We start from the raw sequence: 26,471 nt of genomic DNA on the forward strand, positions 1-26,471 counted from the left end.
TTTCATTCTCTGTTATGAAATATACAGACACTCTGGAGATGTCTCCATATCAGTACAGAGCTCCTCTTTTTTTTTTTTTTTCCCCAGTTGCAAATTATTCCCTTGTCAGGATACATCACTGTTGATTCCCCAGTTCCCAAGTTCCTAGCACTCACTAGCCTCCAGGTGCTAGGCTAAGTCTCTATCTACAACTTCACATTGAATCTCCATAGCTGCCCTGTGAAGAAGAGTCTGTTTTTCCCCACATTTTCTCAGACTAAGATGAGTAGCCACATGCCCTTGGCCACAGCAGTTATGGCTCCACCTTCAGAAATAAACCTGGTTCTGCTCTTTTGTGCTGGGAAACTAACTAACCTCGGAAAGTTACTCAGCCTCTGTTAAAGAAAAAAATTACTGTGACACTTGTTAAAAACTGTCGACTGAAAAAAAACCAAAAGCATGACCTAAAAGTTGAGAGTTATATTTTATTCAGCAGACAAAACTGAGAATTAAGTCTGGGACACAGCATCTCAGATAACTCTGAGAGATTGCTCTGAAGAGGCAAGTGGGGATCCAGGATATACAGGAGTTTTTGCATCAAAGACCAGGTAGTCGGAACATCAAAAGATTATTGTTAATTAAAGAAAACCAGCTATCTCAAGTTAAGGAATTTAGTACTTTTCTATGTATGGGAAGATGCAAGAGTCTGGGCTCACTGAAGTCGTTCCTTTGATAGGCACCTCAGCTATCTAGGGCCAGTATCCTGGGCTTTCTCATCCTGAGTCTCCTCAGGGTGCATCATTGCGGGGGTTGGGGGGTGTGGTGTGCTATGGCTGATGGCTTGATGGTGGGCATCCTGTTTCTATCCTGAGTTCCCTCCAGGGTCACCATCTGGGGGGCTGTAATGTGATGGCTTGATGGCTACAACATCCTTTGTTTATTGATATGGCAGGCAATATTTTTCATTCACAGAACAGTAAGGAAGACTTTATTCAGGACTATTGCAATAGGCGGATTGCAAAAGGGGAGAGCATTGGGCTCAACTCTGGACGCAGCAAAGACAGCTGGGGATTGACAGCCAGAGCAGAGTGATGAGGTCCATGGAGACATCGAGGGTAGGGGGATTCTTGCTAAAGAGAGGCCAAGGATGTATACATCAATGGTGGGGAATGAGAAACTTGATCAGATATCAAGGGTTGGGGGATGACTTAGAAGGATTCTTTGCTCAGACTGTACTGTGCAAGCCAAAGACAGGACTGCGGCCAAGGTTGAGGAGTAGTCGAGAAGAAGGTTCAGAAGACTACAGTTTGGTCAAGGAGAGAGTCTGTCACCTCTCTGGACCTCAGTTTTTTTCTCTGAGAAATGGGGATAATAGTCCCCAGAGGAACTTCTGCTAGCATCAAATGAGATAATAACGCGTGGAAAACGCTCAGCGCATAGCCTTTTCTGTAAAATGACAGCGACCTACTTACTGTGTAGGCATCAGAACTCGGATCAGGTGGGACGTCCAAGCTGCTACCTTGAGAGCAAGGGGCCCTCGGAGGACAGGGCTACAGGTGATCAGAAAAGGGATGTGAGCTGGTGGGCCGGAAATGCCTCCCTTAGAGGAAGGGGGTCTCAGGCCGCAAAGCAGGGCTGGCCAGGCAGACAGGGACAAAAGGCAGGACAGATGTAGGGCCATATGGCAGGGGAGTTGGAGGACTGAAAGACTGCAGAGCTGAGGACCTGGGCTTGCACCAAGTTCGGGTACGGAAGCCTGACTTAGGCCCACCGCCCGCGTGGGTAATGGGAGCAGCCTTGCCCCGGCAAGACCTCACACGCCCGCCCGCTGCTGAGCAAAACTTGAAGCCCGCACCAATGGGAGCGCCGCCGTAGCAGCGAGGGGGCGGAGCAGAGCGGCCGCCAATGAGTGTGCCCGTTTCAGGCAGCCAATGGGAGGCGGTGTCCCAGCGGCGATCAAGCGGCGGCTGACCCTGGCTGCTGGGCGGGGCGGGGTCCTAGGTTCGAGCCGGAGTTCCCCGGAAAGGGTGAGTCTGGACGGGGGGCGGGAGGGGGCGCGCCCGGGAGGTCATCAAGAAGGTTGCGGCCGGCGGGACTGCCCTTTGCAGGAGGTGGGTAGAAGCCCCCACACTGCCTTGGGACTGATTGATGCCCGGTGGGTACACGTCGCGGTTCCCACCCCTGCCAGAAGGGTTTGGAGATTTCTGTTGGGGGGCGGGGGCCGCGGACCTCACCCAGACCTCATCTTCAAAGCTGGGTCTGGGCCCAATGGGGACGAGGAGGGAGGAGATGGGCACCTGCAAAACCCCATTCCCAAGATCTTATCTCGAACATTAATAAGATAATAATAGCGAACATTTATCAAGCACTTATTGCACGCCAGGCCCGGTGCGGAGCCCTTTCCCTGTCTCACCTCACTGAATCCTCCCATCAACCCTTTGAGAGAGAGACTGTTTTATGCCCATTTTCTAAATGAGGAAACAGGTTCAGAGAGGAGTTGATTCTTGACGACTCCGACATTGTGCTATTACAACCTTCTCTTTTCCCCCATCACTGTCTTAAATCAGTAACATCGGTCGAATCGCTGACAGCCCCTCCCTGCAAATACTGGAGACCTCAGGAGGCCTGAGCCCTGGGCCTCGCTCTCGAAAAGTTCCAGATTGTTGGGGAAAGAGCTGAACACAGCCCCTTCTCCGCTCAGGGAGCCAGCAGGGACTGGGGTCGCTGGTGGGGGTAGATGTGGTATGCAGGAATCTCGGCTTGAAAGAGAAAAAGGATTATGGTGATAAAACCAATAATGACTTCATTCTTGTTTTTATCATATTTGTTATTTTTTCATGCCTGTATCAAGGTACTGAACATGTGACGTGCAGAATTGTGTTGAAACGTCACAACCTAATTGATCTACAACTCTAGTTTTTTTAAAAAAAAAGGATGTAGAAAAAATAACCGTAATACAATAATCTGTTTTAGTTACACAATATAAAAAACATGTAAAGTGTAGCAGCAGTAATCAAAATATGAGGTGGAGGAGAATGAAAAGTATAGTGTTTACCAGTCCTATTGAAGTGAAGCTGCTAGGTGCTAGGGTGTTACAAGTGTGAGGTATGTTATGTAAGGCTCATAAAATGTCTTAAACTTATAACATTAAACTTAGGGTAACCACAAAGGAAAAATCTTATAGTAATTACATCCAAACACAAAGAAAGACAGCAGGATAAGAAACAAGGAACAATGGATGTACAAAACAACGAGAAAACAACAAAATGGCAATAGTAAGTCCTTACCTATCTGTAATATGGTGACGGTGGTGCGTAATTCACTTACAACTCTAGTTTAAAAGTTAAAAAAAAAAGAATGTAGAAACTTCACAACCATCTCTTCATGGCAACACTCTCAGCATCTCCATTTTCCAGATGGGGAAACTGAGGCCCAGCATGGCTAAGTGACTCATCTGAGTCGACACAGGATTCACCCCCAGGTCTGTCTGGCCACCCCTGTCTTCCTGGTTATTTTGGAAAGGTGGGTTCAGAGCAGATTAAAAAAAAAAAATTTTATTGGACAGAGCAGATTTTTATATTGGTGAATTTGTCCAATAAAGGGGTTTGGTGGTGTTATTGTTCATGACTGATCTGGTAGGTGGGGACACATACCCCAACTCCATCAAACGGTTGTGGAAACTGGGGCTCAGGAAGGGGAATTGGGTGTCTAAGTTTGCACAGCGAGCAGGGATCCAGAATCTTCCCCCCAAGCCTCAGTCTGGATGGTTGGAAGGTTGAGGTGCTCAAAGGGGCCTCCAGACTGAGGCCTGGGGCTGACAAGATGTCATTCCTTCCTAGGCAAGCCAGCTGTCAAGAGCATGCCTCTGTGCCAATGGGGGGCCACCACCAGGGGCAGAAAGCCCGATGGGGATGGAGCTCAGCCCATGGCCACCAGAGGAGGCCTGAAGGTGCTTCTGCACTGGGCTGGCCCCGGTGGCGGGGAGCCCTGGGTCACCTTCAGCGAGGCCACACTGACTGCGGAGGAGGTCTGCCTCCACATTGCACACAAAGTCGGTGAGTCCCGGGCATCAGCCCCATGGCGGGGTGGAGGCGCTGGCAGCCGCCGGGCCTCATCCATCCAATCGTCTGCCCATTCATTCAGAGGACATTGAGTGAGCACCTAGTGTGTGCCAGCCCCCAGTTACTACATTTGTAGAGCTGATATTCTAATAGGGATCAACAAGAAACACAATAAATAAGAAAACTGTATAGGAGGCCAGAGATCATGGTAAAAGATTTAAAACTTGGGGAGATAAGGGACTGAGCCACGGGTATATCTTGGGGAAGGTGGCGCCAGGCAGTGGGAACAGCAAGTGCAAAGGCCCTGAGGTGGGAACTTGCCAGCAACAGTGAGGAGGCCAGTGTGGCTGTAGCCGAGTGAGTGAAGGGGAGACAGGAATAGGTGAGGGCAAGCAGGTGATGGCACAGGTTGTACAGGGCCTCTTGGGCCTCAGGGAGGACTTTGGATTTTACTCCAAGTGAGGTGGGAGCCACAGAGGACTGTGAGTGAAGAAGGAACGTAATTGGACGCAAGTGTCACAGATGATCTCTGGCTGCTGTAGGGGGAGCAGACTGTGGCGGGCGAGGGCGGGAGTAAGGGCCTCCAAGTAGGAGGTGATGGGGCAGAAGTCAGCCAGGTTCAGATCTTACAGTGTTTTAAACCCCAGAGGGAGGAGTTTAGGGCTTAAAGCTTTCCCCAGGAACAGTAGTGAAGCATGGAATGGTTGAGAGAGCCTGCAGCACACGTGCTTGAAAGTTAGTTTCTCCTGCCGGAGGGGGAGAAGGTCTCTGCAAGGGGACTTTGCTTACATGCCCTTTCCTCCAGGACGTCCTCTCAAACCCCCTGTCCCGCAACTGGATAGGGGCCTTCTGGTAGATATCTTTAACACCTTGTACTTTCCCATCAATGGCAGATTCTTAAAGAAGTACTGGTTTTCTGGGTGGTGTGAAACATGCCTGGCCAAGGACCCAGAGAACCTGATCTTTTTGAGGAAGCAAAAGATCTTAAGAGTAACTGGAGCATAGTTTTCAAGAATTTGGAAGGGGAAGTAGGAATTGAAAGCAGAGAATAATTGTCTGGGTCCAGGTCATGGTTTTTCAGTGCTGAGGGGGTTGGGCTTTCTCAGGGGGCAAAGGGGAGTGATGGAAGTTTTAAGCCAGAGAGTGAAACAGATTGGTTCTTTAGGAAGTTGTCTCATAGGGAGGCATGCTCTTTCTTTGGGGGGCAGTACACTTGAATGCAATGATTCTTTTCTTTTCTTTTTTTTTTTTGGCCGCGCCATGCGGCTTGTGGAATCTTAGTTCCCTGACTAGGGATTGAATCCAGGCCCTCGGCAGTGAAAGCACCAAGTACTAACCACTGGACCACCAGGGAATTCCCGGATGCAATGATTTTGGAGAGCAATTTGGCATCGTCTAACATGGTTGAAATGTACATCCCCTGAGGGCACACAGTTCCACTCCTAGATGTGCACTCTACAGACACTCAGCTCATGTGTTCCAGGAGATGTACATGGGAATGTTCAGAGTGGCTTCATTTATCTTAGTGAAAATAGGAGACCATCTCAACGTCTGTGTATAGGAGAATGCACAAATCAGTTGCAGTATGGCTGAACACTGGAATACTATACAGCCAGGAAAAAGGAATTTAACCAAAGTTACACATATCACGTGTGAAGCTTAAAACCTATCGTAGCCTGAAAAAGCAAATTGCAGGACGCCTATGGTATAATACCGCATTTGAATTTATAACATTCAAAGATGATAGAGAATACGAAAATGATAAACTCTAGTTCAGGAGTATAGTTACCTCTTTGTGGGAGGGGAGAGGAGGTGGATGTAGGTGGGGGCTTCAGTTGTACTTGCCAGGTTTTATTCTTTTTCTCGTGGCTGGTACTTAGGTGATTATAAATTATTCTGAAGGACTTCCCTGGTGGTCCAGTGAGTAAGACTCTGTGCTCCCAATGCAGGGGGCCTGGGTTTGATCCCTGGTCGGGGAACTAGATCCTGCATGCATGCTGCACCTAAGGAGTCTGCATGCCACAACTAAAGATCCCTCATGCCGCAACTAAGACCCGGCACAGCCAAAACAAAGAAAGAAAGAAAAAAAAAATTTTTTAATTAAAAATAAATAAATAATTCTGAACTATTTTAGATACAATTTTTAAGTGATGTGTATAAAAAATAGATGCTTGGGCAGCCAGTGTGGGGAATGACAGTAAGTTTGGAGGCTGAACTAGGGCTGAGTTTTGGATTTGAAGGAAGTGGGTAGATCCCAGAGAGATGGAGGATGCAGAAAGTACAGGACTTGTGACCAATCTGATGTGGAGGGGGTGGGACGAGTTGAGGACAAAGATGAAGTCCGGCAGAGAGGGGGCAGGTTTGGGGACCTCAGATGAGATCTATTTGGAACAAGGCACATCTCAGGGGGCCCGAGATGTCTAGAGGAAGACAGCCAAGGGGTAGTTGGATATTTCTCTGGGTCTGGAGTTCAGAGAGAGACCAGGCAAAGTGCCAGCAGTCTGTAGAGCTGTGTTAGTCAGTCTATGATAGGTTTTGCTGTAGTAACAAGCAGCCCCCCCAATTCTACTGGGTTAAGACAATGAAAATTGACCTAAAATCTAATGCAGGTCAGATGGTTCCCCTCTATCTTATAGCTTCACCACTAGGCATAAGGGGTCTCCAACATCCCTGGGGCAGCGAAGATGGCAGGAAAGTTTATTTCTAGGCCTGGAAAAATGTACTCCCTTATGCCCACATCCCACTGGCCAAAAACCAGCCCAATGTCTCCATCCTAGCTGCAAAGGAGGCTGGGAAATGTAGTTTTCCTGTGAGGCCATAGGATGGTTTACATATTGCATTGTCTTCTGTTGGCAAGGCAGGAGGCCCAGGGAGGGATTGTGAAGGGAGACAGTGGGTCTGGGGGTCCACAGGGCTAATGGCAGCAGGCACTCACTCCTGACTCATTTCTCCCCTGTCCAGGCATCACTCCACCCTGCTTCAATCTTTTTGCCCTCTTCGATGTCCAGGCCCAGGTCTGGCTGCCTCCAAACCACATCCTGGATATGTCCAGAGACTCGAGCCTGATGCTGTACTTCCGCATGAGGTGGGTGAAGTCCCCTTGGAAGGCTTTCATTCTGTCCCCTCTCTCCCCTGTCCCCACCTTCTTGGACCTGGTCTGAATCTGTGCTAAACCCCAGCTGCGCCCCCTCCCTTCCTGCAGGTTTTATTTCCGGAACTGGCATGGCATGCATCCCCAGGAGCCGGCTGTGTACCGCTGTGGTCCCCCAGGGTCCGAGCCTTCCTCAGAACAGGCCGAGCAGGGGGTGCAACTCCTGGACCCCGCCTCCTTTGAGTACCTCTTTGAGCAGGTGTGACCAGGGCTGGGGAGGTGAGACTGTTTGTGAGGGAGGTTGCAAATGAGGAGTCCTCACTTCCCTCCCAATTTGCTATAGCTAGTAGGTTTCAACTCATGCCGTCTGGGATCCTTTGGCTGCCTGAACCAAAGGGTTTTGAGACTCTTAGGGTTGTAGGGGTAAGTGCTGTGATTGATTAGTGATGTCTGCCACAGGCATGGGGTTGGGCAGAGGAGGCACACATGTGGGGTCCTTCCCTTCCCCAAAGTGACCAGAAGCTGGGGAGTGAACAGGTTCTCATGCCTCCCTTTCTGCCTGATTCCCCATCCCCAGGGCAAGCATGAGTTCATAAATGACGTGGCATCGCTGTGGGAGCTGTCAAGCGAGGAGGAGATCCACCACTTTCAGAACGAGAGCCTGGGCATGGCCTTTTTGCACCTCTGCCACCTCGCTCTCTGCCATGATGTCCCCCTTGAGAAGGTGGCCAAGAAGATCAGGTATTGAGAATGAGGCGGAAACACTGCATAGGTGGGTGGACATGCCCAGGCATCTGGTGGCCAGGGTAGACCTTGCATACTGTCATGCCTTCATTCATTCAACAAACATTTATTGAGTGCCTACTGTATGCTTGTACTAGTTTTTTTTTCTTCCGGCCGTGCTGAGCGTCTTGTAGGATCTTAGTTCCCTGACCAGGGATTGAACCCAGGGCCCTGGCCGTGAAAGCACTGAGTCCTAACCACTGGACTGCCAGGGAAGTCCCTGGTACTAGTTTTGGGTGTTGGGGACACAACGGTCAATAGGACAGACAAAAATCTCTGCCCTCCTGGAGGTCACATCTGATGAAGGAGACAGGCAATAAACAAAATACAAAAATAAAATGTATAGTGTTTTAGACGATGATAAGTGCAATGGGGAAAAATTAAGCAGGAACAGAGAAAGAAGGGGTGTGTCAGGGAATGGGGGGCGTACAATTTAAAACTGGGTCATCATAAGAACCTGCTGTATAAAAAATAAATTAATTAAAAAAAAAACTGGGTCATCAGGGAACTCCTCACTGAGAAGGTGACATTCAAATTCAAAAATCTGAAGGAAGTGAAGGAGGGAGCCAGGTGGGTATTTGGGAGAAGAGAATTCTCCACAGAGGGATCAGCCAGTGCAAAGGCCCTAAGATTGTACCATGCTTGATATGTGGTGGAGGAAGTGTGGCTGGAGCAGGGTGAGCTTGGAGGACTCCCTAGAATTCAAGGGAAAAAAGGAGGCAAGAGTCTGGAGAGCTGCTAGCCTCCACTGCAGTGAGGGCTGGGGCAATCAGGGCACACTGCCTGGAGGAGGCAGCAAGAGAAATGGGTCTTTCAGGACCTGCAGTTCTTTTTTGGCCGCGCCACACAGCTTATGGGATCTTAGTTCCCCAACCAGGGATTGAACCCACGCCGAGTCGTAACCACTGGACCGCCAGGGAATTTCCCAGGACTTGCAGTTCTTAAAGCACATATTTTTCAATCCCTGTCGTGTTATCACTGGAGGACTAGGGCTGTGACAGTGAAGCCCAGGATGCTGGGAAGCCCAGAAGAGGGACCCTATCCAGCCTGGAGATCAGAGGATGCTCCTGGGGGGAGGTGATTTCTGCTAAGACCTGAAGGTTGAGTTGGCTTTATCCAGATGTGGATTGCTTTGGCCAAGCATTCGAGGGAGAGGGAACAGCATATACAAAGGCCCAGAGGCAGGAGGTGGCAAAGGCCTAGTTTCCAGGGGAACTGAACTCGGAATGTGATTGCCCAAGTGCAGGAGACGGCCAGGCACTAGTCAGGGAACCTTTTTCCCTGAGAGCACTAGGGAGCCCTGGAAAGCTTGGAAGTGGGGGCAGAAGGCAGCTAGAACCTTGACCTTTAGGATCTTTGTATTCAAAGGTTGGAAGAGGTGGCTTGGGACATGGAGGATGAGGCTTGGAAATCTCATCTAAGTGGGCTATGCTGGTGCGCAAGTGCAGGGCAGGAGAAGGGGTGAAGGGTATGGCTTTGTGAAGAGCAGAGGGGCTTCCCAGAGCTGTGCCTTTTATTGATAATCATATTGATCAAAACAATAGCGACTTCTCCAATAATAATAATAGCCAACACTCACATAGTCCTTATTTTATGCCAATCAATAGTCCTGATTCTCTCATCAGCCCTAGAAGTGGGCACTGTTTGATCCCATTTTACAGATGAAAAGACAGAGCCCTTTAGAGCTTAAGGAAGTTGCCCAAGAGCTGGGATTTCCGACCTATAGTCTCCTCCAAAGTCCTGGGCCCTGGGCCCAGACACCACCTGGCCTCCCTGTGCTGGCCCTTTATAGCATTCTCTGTCCACCTTCATGACAGCCTGCCTGTTTTTTTTATTGTTTTGGGTTTTTTTTTCAGTTTTTATATTTTTTATTTTTATGTTTTAAATTTTTGGCTGCACTGGGTCTTCGTTGCTGTGTGCGGGCTTTCTCTAGTTGTGGCGAGCGGGGGCTACTCTTTGGTGAGGTGTGCGGGCTTCTCATTGTGGTGGCTTCTCTTGTTGCAGAGCACGGGCTCTAGGCGCGTGCGCTTCAGTACTTGTGGCGCATGGGCTCAGTAGTTGTGGCTTGCGGGCTCTAGAGCACAGGCTCAGTAGTTGTGGCGCAAAGGCTTAGTTGCTCCGAGGCATGTAGGATCTTCCCGGACCAGGGTTCGAACCCGTGTCCCCTGCATTGGCAGGTGGATTCTTAACCACTGTGATACCAGGGAAGCCCCCCCTAATGTTTTTTAAAATGAAATATAGCTGATTTACAATGTTGTGTTAATTTCTGCTATACAGCAAAGTGATTCAGTTATACATATATATACATTCTTGTTTTTTTCATCCTCTTTTTCCATTATGGTTTATCATAGGATATTGAATATAGTTCTCTGTGCTGTACAGTAGGACCTTGTTGTTTATCCATTCTATGCATAAAAGCTTACATCTGCTAACCCCAGCTTCCCACTCCATCTGTCCCCCAACCTCCTCCCCCTTGGCAACTAGAGTCTATTTTCTATGTCTGTGATTCTGTTTCTGTTTTGTAGATAGGTTCATTGTGTCATATTTTAGATTCCACATATAAGTGATATCATAGGGTATTTGTCTTTCTCCTCCTGACTTACTTCACTCAGTATGACGATCTCTAGTTGCATCCATGTTGCTGCAGATGGCATTATTTCATTCTTTTTAATGGTTGAGTAGTATTCCATTGTATATACGTACCACATCTTTATCCATTCATCTGTTGATGGCCATGTAGGTTGCAGCCTGTCTGTTTTCTAGACGAGGCAGCTGAGGTTCAGAGAGATGAAGCCACTTGCCCCACGTCACCCAGCTAGGCCTGCAATCCCAGCCCCTGACTGGCCCCTCCTGGTCGTCCCCACAGCTTCAAGGACTGCATCCCACGCTCCTTCCGGCAGCAGATCCGACAGCACAATGCTCTGACGCGGCTGCGCCTGCGGAGCATCTTCCGCAAGTTCCTGCGGGCCTTCCAGCCAGGCTGCCTCTCCCAGCAGGTTGTCATGGTGAAGTACCTGGCCACACTCGAGCGGCTGGCGCCCCGCTTCGGCACAGAGCGCGTGCCCGTGTGCCACCTGGAGCTACTGGCCCAGGCCGAGGGGGAGCCCTGCTACATCCGGGATGGCGGACAGGCCCCTCCCGACCCCGGGCCCGAGTCTGCCACAGGACCCCCCACTCACGAGGTGCTGGTGTCGGGCACCGACGGCATCCAGTGGCGGCTGGTACAGGCAGAGGTGAGCGGGGCGCCTCTTCCATCTAGCAGTCCAGGGCAGCTGGGGGTGGCGCGCCCTTGCTCAGCCTTGGCCTTGGCCTCCGAAGGTGGTTTTCCCCCACGTGCCTCTGGGGTGTGTCAGTCTGTGCCTGGGAGTCTGTTCCTTTTTTTTGTTTTGGTTTGGTTTTTTGTTTTGTTTTTTTTGGTCACGCGGCATGGCATGTGGGATCTTAGTTCCCCGACCAGGGATCGAACCCGTGCCCCTTGCATTGGAAGAGTGGAGTCTTAACCACTGGACCGCCAGAGAAGTCCCTGGGGGTCTGTTTCTTGGGGAGTGTCCTCTGTCTGCCTGCCCCCCTGGGGACCTGATTTCTGGGGTCTGGCATCTGGGGCCGAGAGGGTGAGGAACCTCCATTCTACTCTCCCCGAAGTTCCAGTTTCTGGCATGTGTATCTCTCTGGGTGGGTCTCCTGTCCAGCCTGTGACACTGGGGTTGATGGGGGGGGTTGCCTGGTCCCTCCAGCTCCCGCCTCTCCCCCGGGGAAAAGTGCAGTGGGACTAAACAGGCACTGCCCTGCTCCATTCACCTGCCCCACGTGCTGGTTTCCAGACTCCCAGTGATGGTGGTGGTGGTGGCGGCAGAAGGATGCCCCATGCTGGCCCATCTGGGAAGAAAGCCAAGGCCCAGGAGGTGGGCAACCAGCCAGTGCACAGACCTCAGGAGGCCCCATGGGCCTACTTCTGCGACTTCCAGGACATTACCCACGTGGTGCTGAAAGAACGCCGCGTCAGCATTCATTGTCAGGACAACAAGTGCCTGGTGGGGCCCTGGACGGGGGCCCGGGCTGGCCGTGGGGGGAGGGTTGGGTGACAGTGGGAGCCTCTGGCCTGTGACATCTGCCTGATGTTGTCCTCCCCACCACCGTCCCCTGGCCTGCAGGAGTTGACCCTGCCTTCCCGGGCTGCAGCCCTGTCCTTGGTGTCACTGGTGGATGGCTACTTCCGCCTGACGGCCGACTCGAGCCACTACCTATGCCATGAGGTGGCTCCTCCACGGCTGGTGATGAGTATCCAGGACGGTATCCACGGACCCCTGCTGTGAGTGCCGAGAAGGGCGGGTGGGCTGCGTGGTGGTGACTGAACTGGGCAGTGAGCTCTAGGGACTGTGGGGTTTGAATGAGGTGTGTGCATGTCGGTGTCTTAGTGTGTGTGTGTGTGTCTTAGGGTGTGAAGGCCTGTGTGTTCACCCATGTATATGAGTGCACATGTGTGTGCAAGCATCCGTGTCTCAGTGTGTACCTGTCAGTGTGTGTGTGCCTGGGTGTGTACATGAGTGTGCATGCACGTGTGCAGGAGCATTCGTGTCCAGTGTGCACACGCGTGTCTGTGTGTGCGTGCGGGTACACGTGCAAGGATTTGCTCATACAGCATTGTGCATGCGTTCACGTCAGTGGGTGCTCATGTGGGTGCATGTGTGCACCCAGGGGTGATGGGGGGAGAGAGGGCACCTGTAACGGCATGGACGGTGTGTCACGCTGAGAGTGCCTGGGTTGGGAACTGTCACCACGCATGTCTGAATGTTTAACAGCCCATTTGGCACGCAGCTGTGTCACTACTCTGGGGAGTGCGTTTTGTTTGGTTTTGTTGTTGTTGGTTTGGCCGTGCCACGGGGCATGCGGGATCTTAGTTCCCCGGCCAGTGATGGAACCCATGCCCCCTGCAGTGGAATCGCGGAGTCTTAACCACTGGACCACCAGGGAGGTCCTCCAACTGCGTTTTAAATCGTCAGTGTGTGTTTTTGCACGTGACAGGACTGGTGAGTTTTGCTGGGCTATGCGTTGTCCAAACGCTGGTGGCTGTTCAGATATACGTGTGGGTGTTTACACCCCTGCAGGCATGTATCTGTCCTGGTACTTGTGGATCACCGACTGAGCACTCCTGCTTGGACGTGTGGGGCTGAGAATGTGAAGTGTCAGGGCTTACGTGGTCATCAGGTGTGTGTGGCCATCCTGTATGCTGCCGGGTTGGGGTTGGTGACTATCAGCTCATCTGGTCATTGGCCCTGTGCCTGGGTATCCCCTGTCCTATCTGTGACACTTGGACTGGCCCCTGGGTCAGTCTAAGAGGTCTCACCCTTCCAAGCCTAGTCTCTACACCAGAGGAGGGTGAAGTGGTCGTTTCACCTCTCAAGGGCTGTGGCCGTCCGGGGCCTATGGGCCATGTCAGCGTGTGTCTTAGTCCATTCGTGCTGCTGTAACAGAATGCCAATGACTGGGCGGCTTAGAAACCACAGACACTTATTTCTCACAGTTCTGCAGGCTAGAAGTCCAAATTCAAGGTGCTGGCAGATCCAGTGTCTGGTGAGAGCCCCACCTCCTGTTACATAACCAAAGTTCAGTCTTCTGGCTGTGTCCTCATATGGTGGAAGGGGTGAGCGAGATCTCTGGGGTCCATTTTATTTTTGTATTTATTTATTTAAATTAATATATTTATTTAATTTATTTTTTGGCTGCGTTGGGTCTTCATTGCGGTGCCCTGGCTTTTCACTGTGGTGGCTTCTCTTGTTGCAGAGCGTGGGCTCTAGGCACACGGGCTTCAGTAGTTGTGGCGCTCAGGCTTTAGTAGTTGTGGCTAACGGGCTCTAGAGCGCAGGCTCAGTAGTTGTGCCACACGGGCTTCGTTGTTCTGCGGCATGTGGGATCTTCCTGGATCAGGGCTCGAACCCGTGTCCGCTGCATTGGCAGGCGGATTCTTTTTTTTTTTTTTGGCAGGCGGATTCTTAACCATTGTGCCACCAGGGGAGTCTCTGGGGTCCATTTTATGTCACTAATCCTATTCGTGACGGCTCCACCCTCATGACTTAATCACCTCCCCAAGACCCACCTCCTAAGGCCATCACCTTGGTCGGGGGTTAGGGCTTCAACGTAGGAATTTGGGGGGCACACAGACATTCAGTCTATGGCACCACATAGGTAACTGTCAGAGTCTGTGTGGCTGTGTCACCTTGTAGTACCTGTTTGTGCTTATGACAGTTGTCCCCTCTGGGTCTGGGATGCCAGTGCCCCTGTGCTGTTACGTTACACAGCGGCTGTGTCTGCGATCTTTCATACTTTTGTTTTCTTTTTTTTTTCGGCTGCACTGTGCGGCATGCGGGATCTTAGTTCCCCAACCAGGGATTGAACCTGCGCCCCCTGCAGTGGAAGCGTGGTCTTAACCACTGGACCGCCAGGGAAGTCCTCTGTCTGTGATCTTTTCCTTTCGGTGTGTGACAGACTGCACTGTGGGTCACCCTGGGAGTGGCAGTGTCTATGGCTGGGTGTGTGCCCATTTGGCATCTGATGGCTGTTTCCCGTGTGTGTGTGTGTGTGTGTGTGTGTGTGTGTGTGTGTGTGTGTGATTTTGTCGGCCACAGTGTCCACAGTTGTTACGCACGAGCATGTGCCTGTTCCGGTACCTGTGTCTGTGTGTGAGTTTTCATGCACGGGACAGGGTTACCTGCGTGTGTGTGTTCAGACACAGTGTCACCACGTAAGCTGTGTCTGACATTTATCCCAGCTGGAGTGTGCCCTGCTGGGCAGGTTTTGTGTGTCCTTGTTGCCAGGTGTGGGTCCAGCAGTGCTCCCAGGTGCCCTGATGGTGCCCCTTTGTGCCCCCACCCGCCCAGGGAGCCGTTTGTGCTGGCCAGGCTGCAGCCCGAGGACGGCCTTTACCTCATCCACTGGAGCACCAGCCACCTCCACCGCCTTATCCTCACGGTGGCCCAGCGTGACCAGGTGGGCCTGGGGCGGGGGTCCTGGGCTGGGGCTGGGCGTGCTCCCTGCCTGGACCCCTGCTCACCGCCCTCACCCCTGCTGCCACCTGCTCCAGGCACCTGGCGTGAAGGGCTTGCACCTACGGAAGTTCCCCATCGAGTTGCAGGCTGGGACTGTCGCGCTGGAGGGCTGGGACCGGTCCTTCCCCAGCGTGCGCGAGCTGCGGGTTGCCCTGCAGGGCTGCTCCCTGCGGGCTGGCGACGACTGCTTTTCCCTGCGCCACTGCTGCCTGCCACGGCCAGGAGGTACCAAGATGGGAGTGCCACGGGGCTCGGGTTGTGGGGGGGGCCTCTTCCCTCCGTGCCAACTTTCAGGGACTGCTTCCATCCCCAGAGATCTCCAACCTCATCGTCACGCGGGGACCTCGGGCCAGCAGCAGGCCACTCAACCTCAGCCATCTCAGCTTCCACCAGATCCGCCAGGAAGACATCACCCAGGTGCGTGGCGCGGGGGTGGCCCCTGCGGGCGCGGGGCACCAGGGAGGCAGCCTGGAGCCGTTGTCATGGAGATCTTCCACACCATGTCCCCCCAGCTGTCCCACTTGGGCCAGGGCACGAGGACCAATGTGTATGAGGGCCTCTTGCGAGTGGAGGGCGGAGGCCCTGAAGAGGACAAGGTGGATGGCGGGGACCCCCCCATGCCCGGGGCGGGCTGTGAACAGGAGCTGCGAGTGGTACTCAAGGTGCTAGATCCCAGTCACCATGACATCGCCCTGGTGAGTGAGCGTGGCCAGGGGATGGGGGGCAGGGTGAAGAGGGTCAGGGTCAGGGCCTGCAGCCCCCTAACCTGCCCCGTCCCCACAGGCCTTCTACGAGACAGCCAGCCTCATGAGCCAGGTCTCCCACGTGCACCTGGTCTTCGTGCATGGCATCTACGTGCATGGCTCCGAGAGTGAGTGGGCCCTGCCCGCCCCCGACATACACACACCCCACCCCACTCTGCCCCACTTACAGCCCGACCCCGCTTACACTCTTGGCCTGCATCCTTATCCCTGACTGCACACTGACCTTTGACCTACACCCCAGCCCTGAACGTACCCCAGCCTGTGCCCATCGACTCTCATCTCCAGCCTAAACCCTGTCCACACCATGACCCTTAGCGGCTCCCTGATCCCTGGCTACGCCCCAACCGTCTACCTGCACCCCGACTCCAGACTGCATCCCTAGCTCCATCTACCACCCAAACACCTCTACAATCCGGCCCCTGTGTATCCTCTGACCCCTGCGATACCGTGACAGCATGCAGACCCCAGCCTTGTCGGGCACCCCGATCCTCCCAGACCTCAGCCCCTGCTTCTCCCCCCGCTCTCCCGCTACTCTGTGCGCATCTCCTTGTACAGGGTGCCCACGGCCGCCCCCAGGCCCACCGACCTCAGCACCACGTGTCCGTCTCTCCTGCTTTCCCTGCAACGCTGGCCTACGTGCCGAGCCTGCGCACCTCTCACTGCACAGGCACCCCCAGCCCTGTGGGATCCCAACCTCCAGCTCCACTCCCTCCACTCGTCTGCACCCTCCCCCCGGTTCCCCAATCCCGTCCTGACCTTTGTCACTCACTCGCAGCCTCCTCTCTACCCCAGTCCCACCCTGGACCCAAATGCCAGCATTCAGCTCGGCCTCACCCTGCACCCACCTCCTCCGGTCCTCCGTACTGCATTCCTCCTCTCCCCAGAGTCGCTCCCGAGCCTCCCCCCACACCCTTGCCCGACACCTTCCCCACCTACAGTCCCAGCACCCCCCCCCCATCCCCGTCCTGCCCCCTGGTGCCCTGGAGGGTAAGCTGGTGGGCAGCACCTGCAGTGGCTGGGCCTTTGCAGATATCATGGTGACGGAGTACGTGGAGCACGGGCCCCTGGACGTGTGGCTGCGGCGGGAGAGGGGCCACGTGCCCCTGGCCTGGAAGCTGGCAGTGGCCCAGCAGCTGGCCAGCGCCCTCAGCTACCTGGTGCGTGGTCTGTGGGCGGGGCCTGCGTGGGTGGGGAGGGCCAGGGCAGCTCCCACGTTGCGTATGGAGGCCTGAATGCACCCATCCACGCACTGGATCTTCCCATGAACCTCCTCTGCTCACGCACCCCTGTGGCTCCCATCTCTCCCCACCTCCTCCACTTGGTGTCCAAGGCCCTGTGGCAGTCGCCTCTGTCACTCTTGCCATTTGTTCTCTAGCCCTTCCCGGTCCAGTCACCCCAGTTTCCAGAACACCCCCTGTGTGCCGGGCTCTGTCCTAGGCCCTGGGGACCCAACAGAGAACAAAACAGACAGAAGTTTCTGTCCTTGGGGAGCTGGCATTTTAGTTGGGAGGGGCAAGCGAGAAATAATAATTCGTACATTATTACATAGTGCGCCAGAAAGTAGCAAGAACTGCGGGCAAAAAAGCAGAGGTGGAGATGAGGATTTGTTACAGTTTGGGGAAGAGGTGATGTCTTAAACAGGTGGGTTGGGGAAGGCCTCACTAAGGTGACCTGGAGGTGACATGGGGTGAGGGGAGAGGTGGGTAGTTGTGAGTGTATCTGGGAGAAGTGCATTCCAGGCAGAGGGGACAGCCAGTGCAAAGGCCCTGGGGAAGGAGCATGCCTGCCATGGGTTTGAGGACCACAGTAGGGTCCTCTGGCCTTTTGTCCCTGGCTGAGAGCCTTGGCCACCAGCACTGGGAAAACAGGAAGGACCCACTGGAGACCCAGTGCTGCCTTGTCACTATGACAATGGACTGGCATCTCCATAACGACCATGATTGTCTTTTTCGCTTGGGCTGTCCCTGGGGGGACGATGTGGGATGGGGTAGGGGTGGGGTCTACAGCCCCCAGTGGCCACGCCCCCCTTTCCCCCCTACCCCAGGAAGACAAGAGCCTGGTTCACAGCAACGTGTGTGGCCGGAACATCCTCCTGGCACGGCTGGGGCTGGCGGAGGGCACCAGCCCCTTCATCAAGCTGAGTGACCCCGGTGTGGGCCTGAGCGTCCTCTCCAGGGAGGGTGAGGACGCAGGCAGGGCTGGGCACAGGGGCGGGCTTCCCCCACTCCTTTTACCTTGCTGACCTCTGACTCTGGCCCCCAGAACGGGTGGAGCGGATCCCCTGGACAGCCCCTGAGTGCCTGTCCGGTGGAGCCAACAGCCTAAGCACTGCAGCCGACAAGTGGGGCTTTGGTGCCACCCTCCTGGAGATCTGTTTCGATGGGGAGGCCCCCCTGCAGGGCCGCAGCCCCTCCGAGGTATGTCCAGGGGACCCCCTGGGCCCTTCGCACAAAGAGGGCTGGCACCGCCAAGGAGTCCAGAGGGTACATTCAAGGTCCAGAGCTGCCTCCCCTCTGGCTATGCAGCCTCATCTCTCTGGGGCTCCATCAGGTCATCTGTCAGTTGCAGTGAACTGCAGTCCCAACCTCATAAGGTCGTTACGGCACAAAGCAAATAGATCACATGCTTTAGGCAGAGTGACCAGGGCATCAAGGGGGAGGCACAGGCAGTCGGGAGGAAGGGGACCCAGAGGATGCCCCTGACCCAGCTGAGGGATGGGGCAGGGCTTCCCAGAGGAGGTTTTAATCTAAGTGCAGGAATATCAGTGTCCCAGGCTAGGAAGAGCAGCCTAGGTGGTGGACACAGCCTATGCCAAGGCCGGGAGGCTTTGGGGCGTTCAGGGAGCTGCAGTATGCAAAAGCGTTCTGGGAGCAGAGGTGGGTGGAAGGCAGGGCAGGAAGGGCCAAGTGTGAGATGCTCCAGCACAGCACAGCCTGCTCTACTTGGGTTCCAATCCTGACTCTGCGGTGGTGGGCAAGTCTGCATCCCATTGCCGAGGCTCAGTGGCCTCATCTGTAAAATGGGAATGACAAGAACAAGGACCTGGCTGGTCTAGCCCTGCTCTGGGGACTTGACTCCGCCTCTTGGGGAAGGGGACTGAGGGTGTACACTGACTCCTTCCGGTCCCCTCTCCAACAGAAAGAGCGCTTCTACCAGAAGCAGCAGAAGCTGCCTGAGCCCTCGTGCCCAGAGCTGGCCATACTCACCAGCCAGTGCCTGACCTATGAGCCAGCCCAGCGGCCATCCTTCCGCACCATCCTGCGTGACCTCACTCAGCTGCAGCCCCAAAGTGAGCATCACTCCAGGGCGGGGACCCTGGGGGGGGGAGGGGCTGGGATCCCTGCTGACTCAGGCATGGTGCACCCAAGTCTCTGTACAGTGGCTTAGGGTGTGTGCCGGTTTCTAATTCACTTAAGTAAGGGGGAGGGGAAGCCCCAAGCTCTCCTTTATGTTTTGCTTGGGGAGAGCCACGGCTTCTTGGGATGAATTAGACCCTGGCAAATTTTTTGGTTATTAATGAAAAGTTTGTGCCCTTTACCCAATCTCAGAACATCCCAGGTGTTGGTTATAGTGCAGCCAGCTCTGTGTTTTCGACAATAAGAGGAATTTTCCAGCCCTTGCAAAAAAAAAAAAAAAAAAAAAGTTTGCTTATCTCTGGGATCGGATGCTGGGGAAAGCAGTAGCTGGCTTTCTGTGTCCCCAAGTGTGGACCCTTTTGGAGAAAGGGCTGTGTTCCAGACTCACCCACTGTAGCTCTTCCAGATCTCGTTGATGTCTTGTCTGTGAACCCGGACTCACCGGCGTCAGATCCTACGGTTTTCCACAAGCGCTATTTGAAAAAGATCAGGGATCTGGGTGAGGTAAGGGCGAGGCCTGGAGGACCGGCGGCGGGGCATGGGCTGCTCCAAGGCCCTGGCCTTAGAGACTCTCAGCTTCAAGGGAGGCCCCGGGGAATTGAAAGGGAGGCCTCAGCCCCAAGGGGACCCATCCACATGGAGTAGGTGGGGCCTTGGATTTTCCAAACAAACCTGCCTGGGGAGCTGGGGGTGGGGCTGACGCTCCTGCACGCTCCGGCCAGGGTCACTTCGGAAAGGTCAGCCTGTACTGCTACGATCCAACCAATGACGGCACTGGTGAGATGGTGGCCGTGAAGGCCCTCAAGGCAGGCTGCGGTCCCCAGCTCCGTACAGGCTGGAGGCGAGAAATCGAAATCTTGCGCACACTCTACCACCAGCACATTGTCAAGTACAAGGGCTGCTGCGAGGACCAAGGTGGGCGGGGCCTAGAGATGTAACAGGGCGGTGCTATGGCTTGGGTGTGGCTTGGTGGGCGGGGCCAGCAGGACCTGGCCAATTAGAGCCTCTCAGCCCCAGGCTGGAAGATGCAGTTTGCAGACACCAAGGTGGGCGAGGCCCGGCTGCCTCCTTTCCATCCTTAGGTGCTCTGCTGGGGCCAGGATGGGTGGGAGCCACCGTCAGCTCCCTTGCCTGTGGACGGGTTCAGGATGGGTCCGCCCCACCTGAGGACTGGTCCTAGTGTGGATGGATCTTGGTTTTCCCTCCCCACCTTGGGATAGGGGGTGCAGGGTGGGCAGCCTGTGGTCCAGGTCTCTACCACCCTTACGGGCCGCTCCTCTCCGGTGTCAGGCGAGAAGTCGGTACAGCTGGTCATGGAGTACGTGCCCCTGGGCAGCCTCCGAGACTACTTGCCTCGGCACAATGTCGGGCTGGCCCAGCTGCTGCTCTTCTCCCAGCAGATCTGTGAGGTGGGCCTGCCTGCCCCTGCTCCCAGAACCTGCCCGCTTCTTTGGCTTGGCCTGAGCTCCCTATCTCCCCCGCCAACCCCGCTGGGCCTGCTCTCCTCCATCCTTGTCCATTCAGCAGATCACCTGGCCACACCCCCACTGGCCCAGGCCCCCCCCCCTCCCAATTCTCCCGCCCCCTGCCCCGGGGGAGCCCCCCATGTGGCTCCACCTCTGCTGTGCGGCTCTGCTCCTTTTCTCTCTGGCCCCAGCTGCCATCCTGCCCGTTCCCGCGCCTGGTCCCCGCCAACTTGACTGTCCCCTAGCCATCCTGGTCACTGCTTCTCAGGCCCGGTCCTGCCCCCGCGCTGATCCTGACTTGCCCCACCCCCAGGGTATGGCCTACCTGCACGCGCAGCACTACGTGCACCGAGACCTGGCCGCACGCAACGTGCTGCTGGACAACAACAGGCTGGTCAAGATTGGGGACTTCGGTCTCGCCAAGGCCGTGCCCGAAGGCCATGAGTACTACTGTGTGCGCGAGGATGGGGACAGTCCCGTGTTCTGGTAACCAGCGGGACCCAGCCGGAGGGAGGGGTGCCAGGGTCACCTGGAGCAGACAGGGTGGAGGAGATGGATTCCGGGGTCTCAGACGACAGGGCCTGGGTCAAGTGACACTGCCCCCCCTCTTAAGGGTGGGGCCCTAACTGGGACCACAGGGCTCCTAAGCCTCGGGTAAGGACTCCAGCTCGGTCTGGCCCAAGGCCTGAGTGCCCTCTCTCCCCAGGTATGCCCCGGAGTGCCTGAAGGAGTGTAAGTTCTACTATGCATCCGACGTCTGGTCCTTTGGGGTCACCATGTATGAGCTGCTGACCTACTGTGACTCCACCCAGAGCCCCCCCTCGGTGAGAGCCAGGCCTGCCCCCCGACCCTATCCTAGAGGAGTTAGCGAGGCATGCATTCAGTTCCCAGCTCCCCCACCCTAGCAAGAACTTAACCTACCTGAGCCTCACAGTCGCATTCTGTAAAGTGGGCCAGTTACACTGCAGAGGGCTTGGATTGTGACCGAAACCCACTCAAATAGGAACGGCTTATTCTGCCATTTGCAAACCCCAAGGGGACAGTGGGAACATGGCTTGATCTAGACCTTCAAATGCCATCAGGAATCCCATTTTCTCCATCTCTCGGCTCTGCTGATTTCCATGGTAGCATTTTGTTTTTTTTGCCGTGCCACGCGGCATGTGGGATCTTAGTTCCCCGATCAGGGATCGAACCTGTGCCTCCTGCAGTGGAAGCACCGAGTCTTAACCACTGGTAGCATTTCTTAAGCAAGCCTTCCCTTTGTTGTGGCAACAGTGGACGCAGCTGAGGGGAGGAGGGTCTTTCTCTTTCCAACATAATTCAGGACTCTCTGATTGGCCCAGCTTGACTCACGTGCCCTCCAGGGAGCCACTCACTGTGTAGTCCTTGGCTGAGGGGAGGAGCCTAGAGTATGTTAAGGGTTTATTCCCAAAGCCAATCAGAGTGCCTTTATAGGAAATTTTTTTTTTAATTTAAAAAAAATTAAAAAAATTTTCTGAACAGGCAAAAACAACTTGCTGAGGCTTAATAATAATAGCAAGCACCTAATTCAGACTTACTGTATGAATATTAGTTTATCTAAGTTTCACAATAACCCCAGGTGGTAGATGTTATCACCCATTTTACAGATGAGAGAACTGAGGCCCAGAGAGGCAAAGTCATAAGACCAATGTTATGCAGCTGAGAAGTGGTAGAGATGGCATTAGAACTCCTGCCGTCCGGCTTCAGACTCTTGACCTCTATCTAGGCAGCCCCGCCTCTTAAAAAGAGCTTGTCCTGTTTCTTCTGTAGAAATTCATCGAGCTCATAGGCCTCACCCAGGGGCAGATGACAGTGCTGAGGCTCACTGAGCTGCTGGAACGAGGAGAGAGGCTGCCACAGCCAGAGAAATGTCCCTGTGAGGTGAGACCCTCCCTTTTCCCCCTGCCCCCACCATCGGACCAGGGAGAGAGCAGAGATCACAGCCTCAGTTTTTCCTTCCCCAGATCTATTGCCTCATGAAGAACTGCTGGAAAGCAGAGGCCTCATTCCGCCCGACCTTCCAGAACCTCATACCCATCCTCAAAACGGTCCACGAGAAATACCAAGGCCAGGCAGCCTCAGTGTTCAGTGTCTGCTGAAGCCTGCCAGCAGCTCTGCTTGGGGGGATTGGAGCAGACAGTACCCACAGAGAGGGCCTTCTGCTTCCCACCCTAAGAGGAGCCCAAGAGGGGGTGGTCAGCCTCACTGACTCCCTGTGCCTTACTCCTGTCTGGATGCCCCACCCCTCTGAACTGACTTTCCTTGTCTTAGTCTGTTTGGGCTGCTATAACAAAACGCCACATTCTGGGTGGCTTATAAACAACAGAAATTTATTTGTCACAGTTCTGGAGGCTGGGAAGTCAAGATCAAGGCACCAGCATGGTTGAATTTTGGCAAAAGCCCTCTTACTGGTTCATAGCCTATGCCTTCTTACTATGTCCCCACAAGGTCCAAGGGGGCAAGGCATCTTTCTGGAGCCTCTTTTATAAGGGCACTAATCACATTCATGAGGGCTCCACCCTCATGACCTATGCACCTCCTAATACCATCACGTTGGGTGTTAGGATTTCAACATAGTGATTTTGAAGGGACAGAAACGTTCAAACCATAGAACCTTCCAAGATCATGAGCCTGACACAGGCTCCTGAGGGATCCAGGACAAGCAAGGAGCTAAACAGGGCCTTGAATCTGATCGTTTTATCTTCCCCCAGCTCCTGCCCTTGGAGCCCACTATCTCCCCTAACTGGTTAACAACTCATATTTCCTCTGCTAGAGGCATGGTCCTTGGGCCCTTCTTCAGCAAATGTCCACTATCCTGGGGACTGCAGCTAGAGCAAGACACTCACTGCAGAAGAAGTCAGATTCAACTATTGAACTTTGCTCACCTCTAAATCACCAGCCAGCAATTAGACCAATGCCTGGAACACAGAAGGCCCTCAAGATGTATGTTAAATATATCAACAAAGGACCTGGAGGACCACATGCCATGTAAATAAGATTGCCAGTTTCACCTTTTTCTCGCTGTGTGACCTCAGGCAAGTGGCTTCCTCTCTCTGGGCCTTAGCTTTCAACTATGAACTTGGGATGGTCATGCTTGCTGCCTTATAGGACTAGTGTCAAGAGCTAATGAGGGCTTCCCTGGTGGCGCAGCGGTTAAGAATCTGCGTGCCAATGCAAGGGACACGGGTTTGATCCCTGGCGCGGGAAGATCACACATGCTGCAGAGCAACTAAGCCCATGCATCACAACTACTGAGCCTGCCCTGTAGAGCCTGTGTGCCACAACTACTGAAGCCTGCACACCTAGAGCCCGTGCTCTGCAACAAGAGAAGCCACGACAATGAGAAGGCCACGCATTGCAACAAAGAGTAGCCCCCGCTCGCTGCAACTAGAGAAAGCCCGCGCACAGCAACGAAGACCCAACACAGCCAAAAATAAAAACAAATAAATAATTTTTTAAAAAAAAGAGCTAATGAGGTCGTATCTGTCAAATGCTTAGCAGAGAGATATGCAAACAACTGCTCAATAAACATTTGATATTATTGTTAATCTGGTGTTTGCCAACGTGTTTCTGCTTAACAGGTATACTTGAGATGGGTCTGCCACATTGTGAAAGGCAGTTAGATTTCTTTCCCATGGGATTTCCTAAGACCCTGTGCATTGCAGCCCTCCTGACTGGTCAGTTTCACACTATTTTAGTGATATTTGCTTTTTATAACAGTTTTTAAAATTAAATATTCATTATAATTGTAAATCTTCCTTTTTTTTTTTTTTTGATATTGCCATAGGCAGTGAAATGTTTCCCTCCTCTGTCCATCAGCCACCACTGTCACCTCCCCAGGAGACAACTAATGTTATCTGGTTTCCTCTTTTGGCTTCCAGAGACATTTTATCCAGATCCAAGGAAATCTGTGCACATGTTACATTTCCCCATCTTTTGCAAAAATAATAGTGTGTGCTGCTATATAGAGCTCTAGCCTGTATCTTTTCTATTTTTTTCCCACATAATAGGCCTTGGAGGCAAACAGTGTTTTCTCTTTCTATTTTATGGTTGTGTTGTAGCTCATCATTCAAATGTCATCGGCATTTGTTCATGTAATCATTTCTAATCCTTTGCCATACCCTGGGCTGCTGCAGTGAGTAAGCATGTGTGCACATGGTTTCACCCACGTTCAAGGGTATCTGTAGGACAAATTCCCAATGGGAATAGCTGCACGATCTAACCTGGTAATTTGGAAAGTCATTGCCACTAGAATATATTTTGAGAGGTGATAGGGCAAGTCTCTCCTCATTCTTTTCTCAAAATTATCTTGGCTTGTTCTTGGGCAGCTACTTTTTTTTTTTTTTTGCAATTCTTTTTTATAAAAAATTATTTTCCGGGACTTCCCTGGTGGCACAGTGGTTAAGACTCCACGCTCCCAGTGCAGGGGGCCCAGGTTCGATCCCTGTTTGGGGAACTAGATCCCACCCGCATGCCACAACTGAGAGTTTGCATGACACAACTAAGGAGCCAGCGAGCCGCAACTAAGGAGCCCTCCTGCTGCAACTGAGACCCAGTGCAACTAAATAAATAAATATTTTTAAAAAATTATTTTCCGTTATGGTTTATCACAGGATGTTGAATGTAGTTCCCTGTGCCATGCAGTAGGACCTTGTTGTTCTCTCTGTTTTATTCGCTTTCTTTTTTTTTTGTCATACCCAGTTACATGGAGATTTTTTTTGCCCGTTTGGAAGTCTGGTATCTTCTGCCAGAGTTCAGTAGATGTTCTGTGAGAATCCTTGCACATGTCAATTTTTTTTTTTTTTTGGCCGTGCGGCATGTGGGATCCTAGTTCCCCGACCAGGGATGGAACCCATGCCCCCTGCAGTGGAAGCGCGGAGTCTTAACCACTGGACCACACGGGAAGTCCCTGTAGTTTTTTTTGTTTTTTTGTTTTTTGCGGTACTTGGGCCTCTCACTGTTGTGGCCTCTCCCGTTGCGGAGCACAGGCCCGGGAGGCACAGGCTCAGCGGCCATGGCTCACGGGCCCAGCCGCTCCGCGGCATGTGGGATCTTCCCAGACCGGGGCACGAACCCGTGTCCCCTGCATCGGCAGGCGGACTCTCAACCACTGCGCCACCAGGTAAGGCCCTTTGCCCATTTTTGAATTGGGTTTGTTGTTGAGTTGTAGGAATTCTTTATAATCTGGATATTAATACCTTATCAGATATATTATTTACAAATACTTTTGATTTGGGTTTTAGTTGCTCTCTGGGCACCATGTGCGAAACGGATTTTTGGGAGGCGGGGCAGGCGAGGAGAGACCTCATTGGGGAGGGTACTCCAGGTGAGAGAGGAGGGGGTGTGGCCTTAGGGATGGGGAGAGTGGATGAATGCTGAGTGCCATCAAGATCTTCAACAAGGTCCCTCCCTGGAGCTCGGGTCAGAGGCACAGGAGGCAGGTCAGAGGCCTGAGAGATGGAACTGATGGAGGTGGGAGTCCCCACCTGACCCCTCTCCCCGCCCCGCCAAGTCCCTGCTGTTGGGATAAAGAGACCAGCTACCTGGAGAAGAAGGGCAAGGTGGGAGGGGGACAGGGGTAAGAGCCGGTTACAAGTAGCACCCTTGGCAGACGGTGGCTCAGGATTTAGCTGTCCCCCAAGCACTCTACCTCAGCACTGCACACAGGGAACACGGGACCCCACCCACAAGATCTTCAAAGATAAGGGGCCCTATAAAAGCCACCCAGGCAGCCAACACAGAGCCTAGCACAAGTCCCCAATAAATGTGGGCTCTGCTCATTTTCATGGCTTCACTTATCTTAGGGGTCCCTCATTATCACCCCCCAAATCTCTTATTTGCCCCCCAGGAATGTTGGGATCTTGCGCTAACTGCGCGAAGCCCTGCCTAGAAGTCCACCCATTGTTG

At 53.4% G+C, this 26,471-nt stretch overlaps 1 protein-coding gene across 6 annotated transcripts; it reads left to right on the plus strand.

Annotated features, from left to right (window-relative positions):
- Nucleotides 1–1,989: 1,989 nt before the first annotated feature.
- TYK2 (tyrosine kinase 2) lies at nt 1,990–24,112 on the plus strand. Of its 6 annotated transcripts, none has more exons than XM_022557235.3 (25): nt 1,990–2,006; nt 3,396–3,460; nt 3,819–4,034; nt 7,002–7,125; nt 7,243–7,390; nt 7,709–7,872; nt 10,781–11,147; nt 11,736–11,945; nt 12,066–12,223; nt 14,790–14,898; nt 14,993–15,182; nt 15,271–15,374; nt 15,470–15,652; nt 15,741–15,828; nt 16,751–16,878; nt 17,766–17,901; nt 17,984–18,138; nt 18,860–19,010; nt 19,475–19,581; nt 19,800–19,992; nt 20,368–20,486; nt 20,857–21,029; nt 21,250–21,367; nt 22,335–22,445; nt 22,529–24,112. In XM_022557235.3, the coding sequence occupies exons 3-25, from the start codon at nt 3,839–3,841 to the stop codon at nt 22,661–22,663; spliced, it is 3,567 nt and encodes a 1,188-aa protein (XP_022412943.1). In that variant the 5' UTR covers nt 1,990–2,006; nt 3,396–3,460; nt 3,819–3,838; the 3' UTR covers nt 22,664–24,112. The 6 variants fall into 6 exon arrangements, with proteins under 6 accessions (XP_022412943.1, XP_022412945.1, XP_022412939.1 ...); XM_022557237.3 differs by lacking the exon at nt 1,990–2,006 and adding an exon at nt 2,118–2,134; XM_022557231.3 differs by lacking the exon at nt 1,990–2,006 and adding an exon at nt 2,173–3,254 and having other exon boundaries at nt 3,396–3,501.
- Nucleotides 24,113–26,471: the final 2,359 nt, after the last annotated feature.

Source organism: Delphinapterus leucas, unplaced genomic scaffold (genome assembly GCF_059928025.1).
Source record: "Delphinapterus leucas isolate spDelLeu-1000000601 "Yukka" unplaced genomic scaffold, BTC_Dleu_Yukka2 spDelLeu_asBTCV2_sq25, whole genome shotgun sequence".
Taxonomy (NCBI): Eukaryota; Metazoa; Chordata; class Mammalia; order Artiodactyla; family Monodontidae; genus Delphinapterus; species Delphinapterus leucas.

Bases quoted from the DNA above. Each gene is read 5' to 3' on its own strand.
- TYK2 (XM_089905484.1), top strand. From the start codon at position 3,218: ATGTACAAAACAACGAGAAAACAACAAAATGGCAATA. The intron at 4,035-7,001 runs GTGAGTCCCGGG...TCCCCTGTCCAG, and splicing joins CCACATTGCACACAAAGTCG to GCATCACTCCACCCTGCTTC. The intron at 7,873-10,780 runs GTATTGAGAATG...TCGTCCCCACAG, and splicing joins AAGGTGGCCAAGAAGATCAG to CTTCAAGGACTGCATCCCAC.